Below are 17098 nucleotides of genomic sequence, written 5' to 3' on the forward strand. Positions count from 1 at the left end.
TCAAATTACCTTTTTGTTCACATAGTGTTTGTAATGAAAGGAAATATGTTGCAAATGTTGTCACTCCTGGTCGAACTAGCTCCTTGCCTCCTGTGAAAGAGCGCATTATAGCCAAAACCCTCGTGTGATTATGAACAAATTTGGTAACCTTGTGAGCTTTCTAAAATGCCGCCTTAACTCATTCAATTTTTCCAATGTTCTCTAGGGTTAGATCAAGGCAATGTGCTGCACATGGTGTAAAAAACATGGAAGGGTATTTATCTGTCAGAAGTCTCCCTGCAACAACACAAGCAGTAGCATTATCTGTGATAAATTGAACCACATTTTGTGGCCCTACATTTGTAACTACCACGTCATATATCTCAAACAATGCATTTGTGGATTTCATCATATTAGATGCATCCACAAATTTAAAAAAAACAGTGCCAATCTCACAAGAGACAAGGAAGTTAATGAGAGTTCGGTTCCTTCTATCTGTCCAACCATCTGACATGATGCTGCAACCAGTTTTAGCCCATTGCAATCGATGTTGTTTAACAACATCTTGAACATCCTCTACTGCATCTTTCAGCATACCAACCCTCAATGATTCATAAGATGGGGCTTGAAGCCCAGGACCTATAGTTGCAATAGCATCTACCATGGGTTGCCAATATGGATTTCTGGAAGCATGGAATGCCGTGTGAGAGGAGTACCAATAATTAGCAATTGCCTTCTTTGCTTGTTCAGTGACAGTTTTCCTCCATCCTGTACTCTCCAAAGTGGTTTGTGATCCTGGTGTAGTACGAGGTTGGAAGAAAGCATTAGTGTTTCCTCCACCTGTGTTTGGGGAACATGCTATAAAATTATGTGTTGACCCAGATTCCTTGATACCCCCATCTTCACCATCCTCACCCAAATTGTGCATCCTAGGATTTGTAGAACTAGAACCAAGTTCAACCCCAATTCTTGCCTTTTTGGCCTTTTTCTCAGCAATCCCTTCAAGAGATTGCGTTGCCTGATACGAGACATCTGCTGGGCATTTTTTGCATATCACGGTGTTATTTCCTCGTTCTTTTGACAAATACCATTTGAAACGATAAATTCCACCACTGATCTCATCTTGACACTCAAGTTCGTGCTACCAGGAATTGCTGTGCAATGTGTCCATGCAAAGTCTTTTTGACGTGGCATTGTGGTCAAGAATCAATTCCGCATAAGAATTACACTCAGTTTTTAAATTTTGAGGGATCTAGGGTTGGGTTTGTGTATATTAACGCTGGACATTCATCATGAAAACTGGACATTTATATTAAAATTTTCATTTTTTTGTATATTAAATGTTAATAACTTTAGAGAAAATGGCATTATGAATCTATGATAGACTGTATATATTAAATGAAAATGACATTTTCATATATTAAAAGCTAAGAATATTTAACAAAAAATGAATTTAATATTACTGTAAATGAAAATGTAAATTCTGATTACAATTAATTACTATTAAATACAAAGTTTACTAATAATTAACAGTAAAACAATTAGATTACATATTTAAAAAAAAATGAATTTAATATTATTGTAAATGCAAATGTAAATTCTAATTACAGTTAATTACTATTAAATACAAATTTTACTAATAATTAACAGTAAAACAATTAGATTACATATTTAACAGTAAATACTAAATAGAAATTAGTAAATATTTATTTGTTTAATTTAAAAAAATCTAAAAATACTAAGTTTTAAATAGTTAAGCAGTAATTATTCTGTATTACTATTTAATTACTAAATATTTTGTATTACTAAATAGTTAAACAGTAATTTCTAAAATTACTAAGTTTTAAATAGTTTAATTATGTAATCTAATAATTAAACAGTTAAACAATAATTTAACAGTAATACAAAATATTTAATAATTACAGTAATATTAAGTTTTAACAGTAATACACAATATTTAATGAAAAAAATAATTTAATATTACTGTTAATACTTAATATGACTGTTAATATTGTTAATGAAAATTAATATTTACTAATATTTGCTAAATTATTATTACTAAATTAATATTTACTAATTATTATGCTTATTAAATATTTACTGTTAAAATTTTAACTGTAATTTTATGGCTGTTAATAAATATCGTTTAATATCGTAAACAAATATTTATTAATAGTCATAAAAATTGCAAGGAAAAAAATGATATTCACAAACAAATTTTTTCTTACTTGATGGAAAAAACGATATTAAAAATTGCAAAGAAATGGAGAAATGGAGAAGACTAAATAGGAAATACCTGGAATTGCAGCTCCAAGAAAGATGAATTCTCCCACTGCCGTGAGTTCTCCCATTGTCACGATATGCAAATGCCGTGAATTCTCCCACTGCCGCGGATTCCCCCTAATCTCGCAGTGACCCACTGTCGTGAATTCTCCCTAATCTCGCAGTCACTTGCCGTGAATTCTCCCACTGCTGTGATATGCAAACCCTACCGCGTCGCCAGATATAAAGCAATTTTTTTTCCTGTTCGCACCCCTTTTTGGTGAAGTTAGGGTTTTTCGTGGGCTCCTGATTTTATGCCGATTAATCGCATGATTACTCCGCGATTTAATCGAATAAAAATCGTTGAAAAAAGTCAACGATTAATACTGCCGATTTTCGGGAATTAGTCGCCACTTTTGCCGATCCCCGATTAATCGGGTATAAGTGGGTTTTTTTGGCGATCGCTGCTTCTTTGGTTTCAATGAATTATAGCTGACCTGGAAATGCATAACAACAGTATGAAACATCTATCAATGCTCAAACCTTTTCCTTAAGATGTGAACAGGGTCAAACCGACCAAACTGGATCAGACTTAATATTATCACCCTTCTATCTTTCTGCTGTAGCTGAAAAGATACTTCACACCACCAAGGAGGATTTAAATATTATTTCCTTGCAACTCAATTATACTAAATCTACAAATACCTTTTTCTTTTAATGCATATGCTGAGACTCTGCGCGAATCCCACATCATTTCCCTGGGTAGATCTCCCACCACCGAAGCCAATCTTCTTCGAAAGGGTTTCCATCCTCTAGAAGGATGAAACAAAATATCCTCAAACCCCATGGTTTCTAGAGAAAATATCATAATCTTCCACCTATCTCACAAATGAACCCCCAACCTCCTTATATAACCTCTTTCGGGAACTTCCTAGAAAGAATAACTTAAAATCACTTTATAAAATATTTATCCTTATTGCTCCAAGAAGTGACTTAATTAAAATATTAAATATTTAGCACTTTGTCATTTTATAAATATTTAATTGAAGTTGTCATTTAATATACTTTTGTCCAACAACTTAAAATTAATTATTTTTTCGCCTGAAAATAGGGACATTAAAAAAAAGTACATGTACTTGGAAATGCCAATTTTATGCACACATACATAATATATGTTATATTATATTGTTATTATTATATATGTTTGTCATTATATATTTTGTTATTAATGAGATGTTCAACAATTTGTTCGTTGTTATGGCTCCTTAGATGATGTGAAAAGGAATGTGTAATGTGCCCTAATTGGGGTATACCTGATTTTTGTCCAAAGTAACAATTTCACAACATAATTTGTTTACAAATAGTATTATGTAATTAAATCATATAAAAAGCATTTAAGTTAAATAACATCACCTATTTGGATCTAATCTATAGTTTCATTTCCAATAATCGACAATAGTAGGGATTGGAGTGGAGAGCATTATAGGGTTCTCGGAAATCATTCGCCGCAACTAAGCCCAAGGGCGTCATATAACACCCCGTGGACCACAAGTGGCAGGAACTCTCGTTCATCCAACATGGGGTGGGCTACTTAGATTGGGGAATCCCTCTACTCCCCTCCCAATTATGTCTCCTTACTAACCCATACATGATTGCTTCTATTCTTTAGTTTCACTTCCAACAGCCAACAATCACTGGGATTAGAGAGGAAAGCATGATGGGTTGCCCAGAAATCATTCGTCGCAATTAAGCCTAAGGGCATGATATAACACCTCTTGCCCACAAGTGGTAGGAACTTTCATCCATCCAACATGGGGTGGGCTACTTTGATTGGGGAATCCGTTTACTGTCTCTCCTAAGCATGTCTCCTTACTAACCCCTACGTGATTGTTTGTGGGAGAATAAATAGATTAAATATATAATTATAAGAGTGTAGATAGATTAGCAATTCCTATTATTAACTAGATTAAAAATACATAAGAGATTATATGTTAAGCAATATCATCACATTGCATAACTCAACACTTGCTAGATCACAAGACTGCAGTTTTCTGAATGTAGATTACTTATATAAGATCTGATCTCCTTCAATCTCAATCTGCTCTTGTATGGATAGATAATCTTCCCTTTTTTCCTTGATCATTCCATTCCTTTTATACTTTCATATTTTACTGAGGGGACACATCTCTTGGAAAGAGACATCCATTTAGAGGGTCATATCTCCTCATTGCTGCCTTATCATTCAAATCAGATCTGCAGTTCTGATTATAGATTAAATGCTGTTTCCCAATCATTCCATTTTGTTTCCTATTTTCTTGAACTGCAAATTTATCTCCATTTTTATACACTTCAAGATGGTGCAATTATTCCTCTCAAAAGTGGTGACCACATAGGGTAGGATATCCTTTACAAAGGGAGGTTCCTCTTCTTTCAATCTCACAAAATTTATTAGTCCATTGGCAAGCATTAATCTTGTAATAACTATGAAGGTCGGCCACTTTTAAGCACATACATATATTTTGTTTTGTTTTTGGCCACCTTCAAAAACTTGAAATGATTAAAACATGTTTATATATGACAAGGTGTGGTTGGCCCAAAGATAGCAAGACTCAATATGTTTTTCTTTCATTGTACTCAGCGCTGCTTTTGCTTCTAATATAATGAGTCGGCCTTCTTTGTATTCATAATAAGTGCTTCTTATAATAAGCCATAATAAGTACTTCTCATTGTCGGCCAGCAATTACAATGGTCACCATCCATTGTCTCAATCTGCTCTTTGCATATATTAATGCCATGTATTAAATCATTGTGCAATCTGTATGTGTATATGGTGGGGGCATGACAGAATGAGTAGTATCATGGTATTATTTTAGAAACACTAGATCTCAAGATTTTAATTCCATGAAAAAAACATGAATAAAAAATTGCAGAACACAATGCTGATAGAAGCTAAAACCTTGTCACTGGTTGCTGCTTGCAAACAGTCACTTTCACTGTGCAATTGCTTGTAAATTTCTGTTGCTCTGTCAACTTTACCATGTTTTTTGTGAAATCCACAACCACCATGACAATATTTACGGATTTTTTTGCATTGTTTAATGTTTAGGGTCCTTTTTGGGGAGATGCTTGCAAAATAGGGAATGTCTCTGTACCTATCTTCAATACAAGAAACCCTACTTGTAGGAACAATTTTTAAGAATGGTGACCATAATTTAGACAAGGACAAATGCCGAAGGATTAACTATGGCGTTCATCTTTTAATAGCATCAAATTGACAGATGAACATGACAAAAATGTAAGAAGGATATTGGCATAATAAGAGGTGCAATAACATGGTTGACCATAACTTCAAACAAAACTAAAATGGTGGCTTTTTGGATTGGTTTGTCCACAGTCAATTTTCCTCCAAAACTAAAATGGCGGCTTTTTGGATTGGTTTGTACACAGTCAAAGGTACCATTGGTCTATGTTTAAACTTCACTAATTTTTCCTATCAATAGATTTCTCCCATCTTAACCCATCATCTTCTATATTTGGTTATATTAAGCCATATTTATATTTGATTATTTAAACATAGTAATTCTTAAGGATAAGTATAATCTATTGTTCTCTCTATATATGAACACATAGGCTAAGTTTGAATTATTGTTTTTTTCTTCAAGACATTACAGTGGGTTTTACAGCCTACAAAAGGATGATAACAGATAATTACTTGAAAGGCATGGTCTACATACCTATAACATTCATGTTATGAACACATCATAAGCACATCGTTATGACAAGTAAATCAAGCAATACACAGGCAGTCATGCAATAATGTGATATTTAGGGTGTGGATGGGTGTGTGGGTGTAATGTCCCCTTTTGGGATTGCCCTAAATCTTGCCCTTACTATTATCAAGTCTGCTGGCTTCCTCTCTTTATTATTCTGAAATCAGTTATGAAGTTCAATGCTCCCTTGAATGGATCCATTGATCTTCTTCTTGGTTCCATCCTTCACTTTAAACCCTTCATGGAGAAAAGGGCCACATCCTTTGGTTATGAAAAGATACATCTGTTTAGCAACAACTGCTACCCTTGCACTCCTTATTTAATCTTCACCTATCTCTCACTTTTCAAATCTGTCTTTACCGCTTTTCAAATGCATATTCCATTTAAGATTTGTGCATCTTCTTCTTCTAGATCTGCATATCCTATTTTCTTCTTCCCTTCTGAAATCTTATTTCAGATCCCTCTATATACTTCTGCTCTGAATCTTGTCTAGATCTGCTCTATTCCACTTTATTCCCCTCCATTCCATTTGATCCTTCTTACCCTTTATATCTTTCAATGTGAGGGAGAGGTCACACCTCTTCATCGTATCTGCCTTTTGGCAAGAGACAACCTTTCACAATTAGCACCCTTTGAAAGGGTGCAACCTTCATAATTTCTTCCCTTTTGAAAGAGTCACTTCCCTATTTACTTCCCATTCCTTTCTTGTTCTCTTAATCCTTCCTTGATTCCCATGCTCCATTCTTTCTTCCTTTCCCCATATCCCCCCTTCAAATGAAGTTCTCTTCTCCCTTTTATATCTCATGTTCGAGGGAGTCACAACTTTTCTTTTCATGCCTTTTGACCATTCATTAAACTTAACTAAATTTTAATTATCTTAATTTTATTTTTATATTTTAATATTATTATTTTTTTATTCTATAATATTTTAATTTTATTATTAGCATTTATCATTAAATCCTATTTCAAAATGGGGACATTACAGCGGGTGGGTGATTCTGTCATCTTTTTCCTCTGCTGTTTGCTGTTGAAATTGCTCTCTTCCATGATTCCCTTTCCCTGCAACACCTTCAAGTGCAACTGCATGCATGAAGGTAAAAGAAATTGGTCGGCATTATTCACAATAAAATGATAAATAATATGCTAGAATAATCCATATTATATAATCAAAACATTCAAAATAATCATAATAACAATAATTCGTCATGACAATGATTGCACTCATTGGAATAATCATTAATCCACTTATCAGTTATAACTGTTGTAATTATAAATAAATCTGTAATTAGTCAATAATAATAAAAAAATTATTAATGTCTGATAGAGTATGAAATGAGGGATATGACAAGTTTATATGTTTTCCTTTATACCTTTATGAGTTAAATATTGTTTCTTTTGCAAGTATAGGTGCATAAATTTGTCAGATATAAGCATGCAAAAGAATATAGCTAGGAGCATGAAAGAATGTCGACATGGGTTTGCTTCTTATATTGATTGGATGACCAACTTAGATTCCATATTGGATGGAGCAATGTAGTTGCTATATTATGTAACTGTTTCTTTGAATATGGAATTTGGATGTCATATTCTCAGATATGATTGCAAGCAGAAAAATCGGTAGTTGTTGCATCCTTTTTATGTAATATGAGTCAATCAAAAGAACAATTTATATATCCTGTATACTGATTTTCTACATTGTTTTTATCAAACGAATTTTATTTTAGAGATCGGATTTTCGGTGTTTTCAACATTTTTACATTCTATATACATCTTTCAGTTGTATCATGAGAGTACATGTGATAGGTGCACTCAATTAAAGAAATAGAAGAACTTACCATGCTAGAAATTTTGTCTTCTGGCCTTCTTCAAGCTGGACAAAACCTATATGCGAACACCACAATACATTAATATAGATTTTGGTGATTGTTTTTCAGATTATTAGGAAGGATTCATTTTGGCTCTTATTGATATGATTCTTTTTTTTGTTTGTGCTTGCAGATGCCTGAAGCTGTTGTGGACTACAATTTATTGAGCAGGGAATGGGTGATTATCCAACAAGAAGATCTTAGGCTAGAGTCAACACAAGTGTTATATGGTAGATTTTCCTCATCGAACAGCAGAACAGAAGATTCGGACAATTTGAAATCAGTCAATAAATTTGCAACTAGATCAGGAAATGACCATGAAAGCTGGAACGATCTATCTGACTTGTATGCATGTGAAAATTGCAATGTGTATACGATGGATAAAATATATGTTCCTCTAACAGTGGTTTATTCAAGGAAAAAAAAGCAGCATGGGCAAAACCCAGGTTTATTGTATGGGCATGGTGCATACGGTGAGGTCTTAGACAAGCGATGGCGCAGTGAGCTGAAGAGCTTGCTTGATTGTGGTTGGGTTATTGCCTTTGCTGATGTCAGGTGATCTATTGTGGATTTCATGATATTAACTTGTTTCTTAGCGTAATAATACTCGTGATGATTGCAAGTAGATAATAACAAAAAATAGATAAACACACACTTTAAGAATACACATTAGGTAGTGTGGGATAAACCCATCAGGAAAAGTCCACTTTAATATTGTTTCTTAGCTAATTTTCTTGTTTGGGGTTGGGTTTGGTAGTTTGCCATTTTATTTCCCTAGGTTTTGTATGACTGGGTTTGACTTTCATATATATGCACAAAATAAATAAAATTAACAGCAAAACACAACTGATAATCTGTAATTCAATATCAATTGTCAAATGTTGAAGATAAATCGAAATAGTTTTTATTAGTGTAAATGCACATGGAAATTCAATAAAAATCATCAAATAATTCTTCAGTGAGAGGATCAACATCATTAGCTGGTTCATTAGAATGACAAACAATACCAATGCCACTGCCACTAGTTGCACTATGCAAACCCTGTGCAGCAGCTTTGTGTTCTCATTCTTGATCAAGACTAAGCGAAGCTTTGAAATGAAACCATCCAAGTTGGAATGCTTTACTGCTAAATATCAATGCCTCATCATCCCCACCCTATACTTGAATTGCTTGTGTGAGAAGAGGTATAGGTTGGAATGCACATACACAAACTCCTTTGTCCTTTTGGATGCCAACTAATTGCACTTAACTGAGTGGAATCTGGATAAAGGGAGTATGTACCCTAGTTCAGATCAGTTGAAGAGGAACTCACAACCTATTTAGATTCAAACCACTGGCAATACAACATTTTGTCTAGTTGCAAAAGAAAAGTTAAGAGTAAAAGATAAAAAGAATGAAAAATCCATACTGTCGATAGAACCTTGCTGGCAAGAGCTTGCCAGTGAATAGATCCTTGGCCATGAAGTTACTCTCATGTAGTTTTTATGAATAGATCCTTGTAGTTTTCATGAACACTACTGTTATGATATATTGAAGTATAAACTTCCCAAACTCGCTCATTATATGCCTTTTACATCCAAATTAGGGAAAAATTTAATAAATGTTGCCTTATACCCTTCACTAAATTCGCCTTTCTATGGTGGCACCTTCTTGGGCAAATGTAATGTCCCCTATTTGTAGGCTGTCAATTCCCAAAGGGAAACATACATTACTGCTTATCATGCTACATTAATTGTCATATTAAATAACTAGGTTGCTCATAGTACAGTAGGTATTGTCCTTATTCAGCCACCTTAATCTCCTTCCGATTTCCTAGCCTTGGATGGGAGACTTGCTTGTCTAGGGTGCAATGATACCATCTCTAATGCAGTCCAGATTACTAGAACCTCGTCCATTCACCCTTGGGGCATACAGCCCAGATTTGAGGATCTTGAGTTCTTTCACCCTTGGGGCTTGTTGTAACCATTTTACCCATCACCCCATCACAAATGGGGACCCCTCTTTTGCTTTCGGTTTTAGGTTTTAGATTAGATTGCTAGGTGTCTTCCTTTAGAATAAGTGAGTTCGAGGTGATCGCATACTTGCATTTTGAGAATCAGCAGTTCACCTTTTGATTGCTTAGTTGAAATGAGGTGAAAATTTGGCTGAGGCAAGGATTTCAAGACACTCAATTGATGGTAAGGAAGAGAATCGGTTACTTCCAATTAAGAGCTAAATCAGCCATTTGACATTCAAATTCCTTCCTTAAGCTAAGACAATTCCTTCCTTTGGCTAAGGAAATGAGTGATCAAGCATAAGAATTACTTCCTTAGGCTAAGGAAATAGTGACAAGGATAAGGATTACTTCCTTAGGCTAAGGAAATCAGCGACCAAGACATGAAGGACTTCCTTAAGCAAAGGAAATGGGCGATTTAAAGAGGTAAGCAATGATCACTGCCCCTAAGGATGTGCGAACAAAGACAAAGTGTTTTGGATATATTGAATGGGCCCCATGATGACAAGGAGACGTTATCTTTTTCAAATTTTAAACTAAAGATTCAAATCGACCTCTTGTTTTAATTGCAAATCATTTAATATTAGATCACAAGTTGGCCTTGTGATGAAGTATCACGCCCTATCAAGCGACTATAAAGATTGTTTGATCATTTTATTTGATCAAACAAACAATAAAACGATATTGCTTGTGTATTGTGATCTCAATCAGGTTTGTAAGGGCGAATTCATATACATCAATCTCTATCCAAGCAAGAACAAGGTCTATGAAAGGGCGATTCTGATTTGGAGATATAGCAAACTCTTTCTTTGACTGAAGCCGACTTAGATTGGGATTTGTTGATGTGGCTAAAGTCGGATTATCAACTCTCTTCGGTCAACACAATAGAATACTGAGTATCCTATCCTCGCTTCAATAAGGAAATCCCTAATGCTGTTCTGGATGATCAAAGGGGACAACCTCAAGGTTCCAAATGTCAGGTCTTGACTGCGGGATAGCTCAGCGATGATGTGTTTTGCTGGTAACACAAGGGGGCTTACGTTTACAACAAGATGGCCTACTTCTGATGATGCTGCGATTCTCAGACTACGGAAAATAAAAGCAAAAGGGAAGGGTTTAGGGAGCCTAAGCACAATGGTAGTAATGGCTGGTGCTGAGGGTAGACAGATTTAAAATAACTAATCCTCGTTTCGCCAGACACCCTCACAACTCAACAAGAATAGTGCAAGCTCCAAAGGATAAATGGATTTTCAGACTATGGGGATTCATCCAAGCACCCAATTTTGGCGTAGCCTGAGACAGACACCTATAGTTGAACTCATAGTTGAACTACTCGCGACTCGGCTCGACTTGCCAAGCCCTTGAGAAAAAAACTCGGCGAAAACTCGGAAAAACTCGGCGAAAAACTCGGCAACGTAAAAACATGCTTAATTTTAATAAAAAATGCATTTTAAAAAAAAAATTTAATGAGAAGATGCATCCAATGAGTCAATAAATGATAACACAAAAGAAACAAGCTGATTCTAGATATATTTAAATGCAAAGTGTCTACAAAATTGCATCCTCATGAGAAATGCTAATGGTTGGAAGCAAAATAGTAAATAGTTTTTGTAAAACCAAAAGTAAATACAACTTCCTCTTCCCAGCTCTAGCCAAAACTAGTTTCAAACTTTCATCATATTTGAAATTTCATCATTCACACTCATAGTTTCAAACTTTCAACTCTAAAGTGTATAATACCAGGATTTCTTCAATGCTAATTATGTTGTTATATGGAGCCTAATTAGACTCGGAGGTTAAATTTTCCCTACTTCCATCAACACAGTTTCCCCCTATATTTTTCAACAGAGGTTTGGGGGCAGCGCCCCCAGGTTGGGGTCAAGGGGCATCGCCGAAAGATCCTGAAATTTGACTAAGTCTAGAAAATTGAAGAATCCTCCAAAAACTAGATTTTGCATTATAACTCCTGGAGGTCCGAAACCACTCTCAAACATCCTGAAAGTATATATGGAATATAACTTAAAGTATAAGAAAGAAGAAAGATACAAGGAAATGTCACTTATTGCAAAAACTCGACAAGTTTTTGATGCAAGTTAAAGTCAGAAAAAATCGCAGAGCTCAAAAACTCGCTAGCTTAAAAACTCGGCGAGTTGCAACAACTCGCCGAGTACTCTGCGAGTGAACTAAGCACAGTAGTAAGGTTAAGACTAACCATACATGGTGACCTACGATCAATAGGTCCCCAATGTTATGAACCGAAAACCTCATCAAATACCCCTCACACTTCACTATTAAAACCACTGAACTCTAACTATTTAATCAAATGAAAATAAACCATGCAAATAGAAGGAAACAAAAACAACAAACACCATATTTCAATGTTCATATATTTGCTTCCACTGCCATTACAACAATTCCTGCTCAACAATCTTATTCTACCTACAGCTATATCTAATTTGCACACTGCATCTAACTATTCTAACCTCAAACTCCTAAAAATCTAACTAATTCTACCTTTTACAAAGAGAGGCACTGCCCTTTATAGATTTTACAATTTGAATCAAAGGCTAGGATTGACTGCATCCAAGAGCCTTGATCTGCCTGATTTGTCTTCTAGAAGCCTGGTAGCTTTAACCCATGCCTAGTAACTCCTTATAACTTCCAACTGCCACATCAACCACCTTCCTAGCTACTGACAACTGTTTGGCATCAATCTAGTCAATCAGGTAGCTGAGGAGCTGACTTGTGTACCCCCTTGTTTTAAATGCATTAAACTGGGCCCACAGGTAGCTACTTTAAAACAATTCAGTTTTCTTAAATAAATTGATTTTTTGGAATCTGCTGCTGTGCGATTTCTGAGTGTGTATACTTCTGCAGCATTTTGAGTGTAATCACCAACCTTCAATCTCGAAACAACATTGCTTTGATATTTCTGCATTGTGGTTGTGTAACATGCATACATTTAACTGAAACACTTAAACATAATATAACTTGCTGAAACGAAACTAGCCGTTACAAATATAGCCGTTAGCATGATCAATTTCAAACTTAACAGAAAAGGAAGAGATTTTTTTTTTTAAGATAATAATAACTGGAAGAATTACATTGAACTAAATCAAACATAAACATAAAATAAGGAAATAAACAACATTGCATTAAATGAAAGAGAGAGGGTTTAGAGAGTACATTTCAACTGATGCTAACATTCTAAACTTCATAACTTTATCAAGTTACCGGTGAGGAGGGAAAGTATCATCAGGGCGCTTTTCCGCCCAACCACAGACTATCTAGTCCCACGTGCCATATCCAACTGGATTGGCCCGACCCTTCACAAGGAGGCAACGGAAAGTGGAACTCAATGCCATCTGAGACTTGGTGTTAGGACCTACACGCATTAGTCGGTCATACACTAAGGGTTACTCCCTACTAGTATGACGCTCTTGACTAGAGGTGTATCTGGTACTAATGATCAGATGAATGCATGCATTATGCAGCACCACCTTGGCCAAGGTTTAACACTGCAAGAACGAATTAATGCGTTGTCAATGATCACACCCTTCTCGGCGGGTTTAGGTCAAATGAGTTCTACTGAACTCATATAGGAACTATGACCATATGTATGTTTAAATTTTCATTAGTTATCAGCTCTAGTACTCGTAAAGTTACTGTTTATTTCTTCTCATTAAAGATTGCAATGATTTGTGATGGTTCAACTAAATCCCTGGCATGGGAAAATAGGGGGCATAAGAGCTGCCAGTTGTACATCCAATTCATAAGTATGGAACATAAACTTTCCCTGACATGACTCTGCTGTCCTAGGCATCTTGAGAGTAATCTCTCAATGGTGATGCTATCTGCATCGAAGTACAACGGTGCCCTTCTACCCATTACCTTCCTAGGCTAGGGTATTAGTTTATTTCATAGTCTAATCTAGGTAATCTTAATCAGATAGTTTTCCTTATTGCGGTCTTGACTTTTCAGACTTAGAAAATTCTGAAGTAATTTGAATACAAGGTCAAATTCTTCATAATGCAGTCTCGAGTATGAACACCATCCAACTGAATGGTATATGTTTGCACCCCTATGCTGATTATAAACTTCATGGTTTTCAGGTTTTGGTTTGACTGAATGGTGCATTTGTACACCTCAATACTGGTTATGTTTTTTATAATTTTCAGAATTTATTTTGACTGAATAGTGCAAATAAACACAACTCACAGACCTGTATATTGTCGTCACATAAACATCTATATTTGTATATATAAATACACAAAACAAGTGTGTGTGTATCTATATATAGACTTCCTGTGTGCTAGTCTGATATCAGCTTAACTATGCTTGCAGCTTCTAAAGTTATAGGAATCAAATATATATATCCTTTTTTTAAAAAACAAAAAAACAAACTCCATTTATTAATGAGAGTTTGGTACAAGAATTTGGTCAACCCTTACTGCAGTTCCAAAATTCATATCAACTGAAGAATATAGACACCTTGACTGGTATAAACTATCAACAACAATCCAATAATATAAATTTTTCCTGATTTCTCATTATAGTTACATACATAGTTTTATATATATATATATATATATATATATATATATATATATGTAAATATATATACGTGGGTAAGAGGACTGTTTTTCATAAATTTTCAAACCCTACTCAATACCCAAGTGCAGTTAAGCAGTCTGGTTTAATAATAGGAAAATTTTGGCAGATACAGAATGTAAAACCTCTTTGTAAACTGCCGAAGGGTTTAACCCTTGACATTATTTAAGCAATATAAAAAATTCATGTCGCAAATCGTGCAGATAGAACAAAGAAGTAATAACAAATTATTCCGTATTCACTTCTTTTCCTTCAATTACCATATTTCCGAACTTAAATAGGAAGGAGAAAGAAAATAACAAATTCGCTGGAGTTGAGAAAGGTATCATGATCTGGTGATTATTAGAGATGAAGAATGTCAGTAAGGTGCTTCCCAATGTTGTTCCCTACAGCAAACCTTCAGCTCTAGAGATGCCAAGCAGAAAAAAAAATGAAATTTGTAGAGCATCAAACCTTATTTACGTGGCTACCCAAAAGAAGAATGAAAATCAATCGTTCTTTCCACATTGGCTTAAGTATGTTGAAAAACGTTTTCCTCATGGATTTCGCCCTAATACCAGGCGAATTTCCTCCAATCTGCCCCAAGAAGTCACACCATATTCATTGCCCCTTTAGGGGACACCGCTATGACATTGATTAGGGGACGGTTTTTAGCATCTTTCCACCCATCTGAAACAATTGTTACACCTGTCTCAACCCATGAATCCCTTATGGGTTTCAATGCATCTTCAACCCTCTTCACCTCTTTCTCCAATAATGTTCCACGTACCTTCTCATAACCGGGGCCCTTATACCCTCTTGGTGCCTCATTAACACTTTTTATCATTTGCTTCCAATATGGGGAGTGAACAACATTGAATGACAACCCATTTGCATAAATGCACCTTACTATATCTTGATCAGCATTGTCTCTACTCTCATTTTGGAATGCAGTTTCTAAAGGCCCCTTTGTTCTTTTACGTGTCAAGGGTGGTTCACTTTGAGGTTCATTTGTGGCAAAGAAGGGGTGGTCTTCTACTACAATACTCGGATTAGAAGGGCCTTGCATTTCCTTTGTTTTCTTTGGTGCGGTTTGGTTCAATGTATGGGCTTCCCTCTCTTCTGCCGCCTCATGCTCCCTAATATATTTCATCACTGTCTCATCTAGTATAGGTTTACCATTTTTTCCAGGGCATTTTTTGATGCCTCTTCCTTTTATTCCACACAAATGGCCTACCACTTGATAATATGAACTATTACGTTCAATATCACATCCATGGCATTTCCAACGGAATCCCCCACCTCCCGGAAGTTGTTTTATAATGTCCACATATTTCCATAAGGGAGAATTTGGATCATTTCTTTGTTTTGCAATTATTTGTTCATTGCCAATGGAGGAAGATGTAGATGTCATTCTAGTTCCTATGGCAAGAAATAAAATAAACATATTCAAAAACAAAAACTAAATAATGAAAAAAAATTCAAGTTTCATGTTTGACATTTTGTGAAACAAAAATAGTTGGAAAAAAATGTTTAAAAACCTACCTCTTGCAGCCAATGGAAGCTTGAAAATGTATGGAAATGATGCTGCAACACTTGTTGAAGCTTCAAAAATCAGTCTTCAACTCCTCCTCTTTGATCTTGGAAGCCAAATTTTGTTTACCCTTTCTTCAACCTGTTGTCATAAAACTTTTGTTTGCAACACAAATGAGGTGAAATGAGTCAATAAAATGTTTTAGAAGTCAATTTTAGGTTATAAATTTCACTTTTTACAAGGCGGAATTGAAAAAAAAATTAAATTTGCCTTATTTTTTGACTTTATGGGCCGCCCAACCGCCTGGGTTCGACTGGGTCCACTCGGGTTCAATTGGGTTCGACCCCGGGTTCGACTGGGTTCGACTAGGGTCGAACCCACTCTGGGTTTTTCGAACCCTGGTCGAACCCAGGTTGAACCGGACCCGTACCACGGACCTGGTCGAACCCGGACCCGTACCATGGGGGCCCAGAGGCGAACCCGGTAACCTAGCATGTAAACTTAAAAACTAGGGCACGTTAAACATCTTGCAAGTTTAGCATAATTGCACTAGGGCAAACATGTATCAGGGCATAAATACTGCATATTAACAACTAGGGCACAAGTGGCATGTAACAGGTTGTATCCTTCGTTTGGTTGAATTGACGATCACCATGCTTGTGCTTCGCCTTCACTTTTTAGCTTGATCGCGGTCGCATCTTCAATCTGAACTTTGAGTATTCCCGCGGCTCTTTCTAGCGGCATTGATCTACAAAAGTGAATTTAACTTGAATCAATCATCTTGAAAAATTACAGTAATTTTTTGACGAATATTAAATGTTTTTCAAGGCGACGCTGGGCTTCGTTTAGGCGAACCAGAGGGGAAAATGAAAGGTGTTCACTTTTTAAAACAATTTGAATCCCCTTTTCCTAATTTGACTTTTTTGATTTAAAATCGCGTCACTTAAAGGGAAAAGTTTAGGCTTTGAGAGGCAAAATGCGAAAAAGTTCCCTTTTTATGATTTCACTTAACATTTGTTATTTTAAAGGGAAAACTTAGGCAATTAGAGGTGAAATGCAAACATTGTTTTTAAACATCTTTGTTATTTGCCTTTTGTCATTTCCC

The 17098-nt window shown here is 35.5% G+C and overlaps 1 protein-coding gene across 2 annotated transcripts in view; it reads left to right on the plus strand.

Moving 5' to 3' along the window:
- Positions 1-17098, plus strand: part of LOC131067560 (uncharacterized) — a 213518-nt gene that overhangs the window by 141487 nt on the left and 54933 nt on the right. For both annotated transcript variants that reach the window (XM_059213045.1, XM_058002637.2), the window contains one exon: positions 8010-8431. In XM_059213045.1, coding sequence (XP_059069028.1) covers positions 8010-8431 — 422 coding nt within the window. The remainder of the gene's footprint in view (positions 1-8009; positions 8432-17098) is intronic.

The sequence above is a fragment of the Cryptomeria japonica genome, chromosome 10, assembly GCF_030272615.1.
Source record: "Cryptomeria japonica chromosome 10, Sugi_1.0, whole genome shotgun sequence".
NCBI classification, from domain to species: domain Eukaryota; kingdom Viridiplantae; phylum Streptophyta; class Pinopsida; order Cupressales; family Cupressaceae; genus Cryptomeria; species Cryptomeria japonica.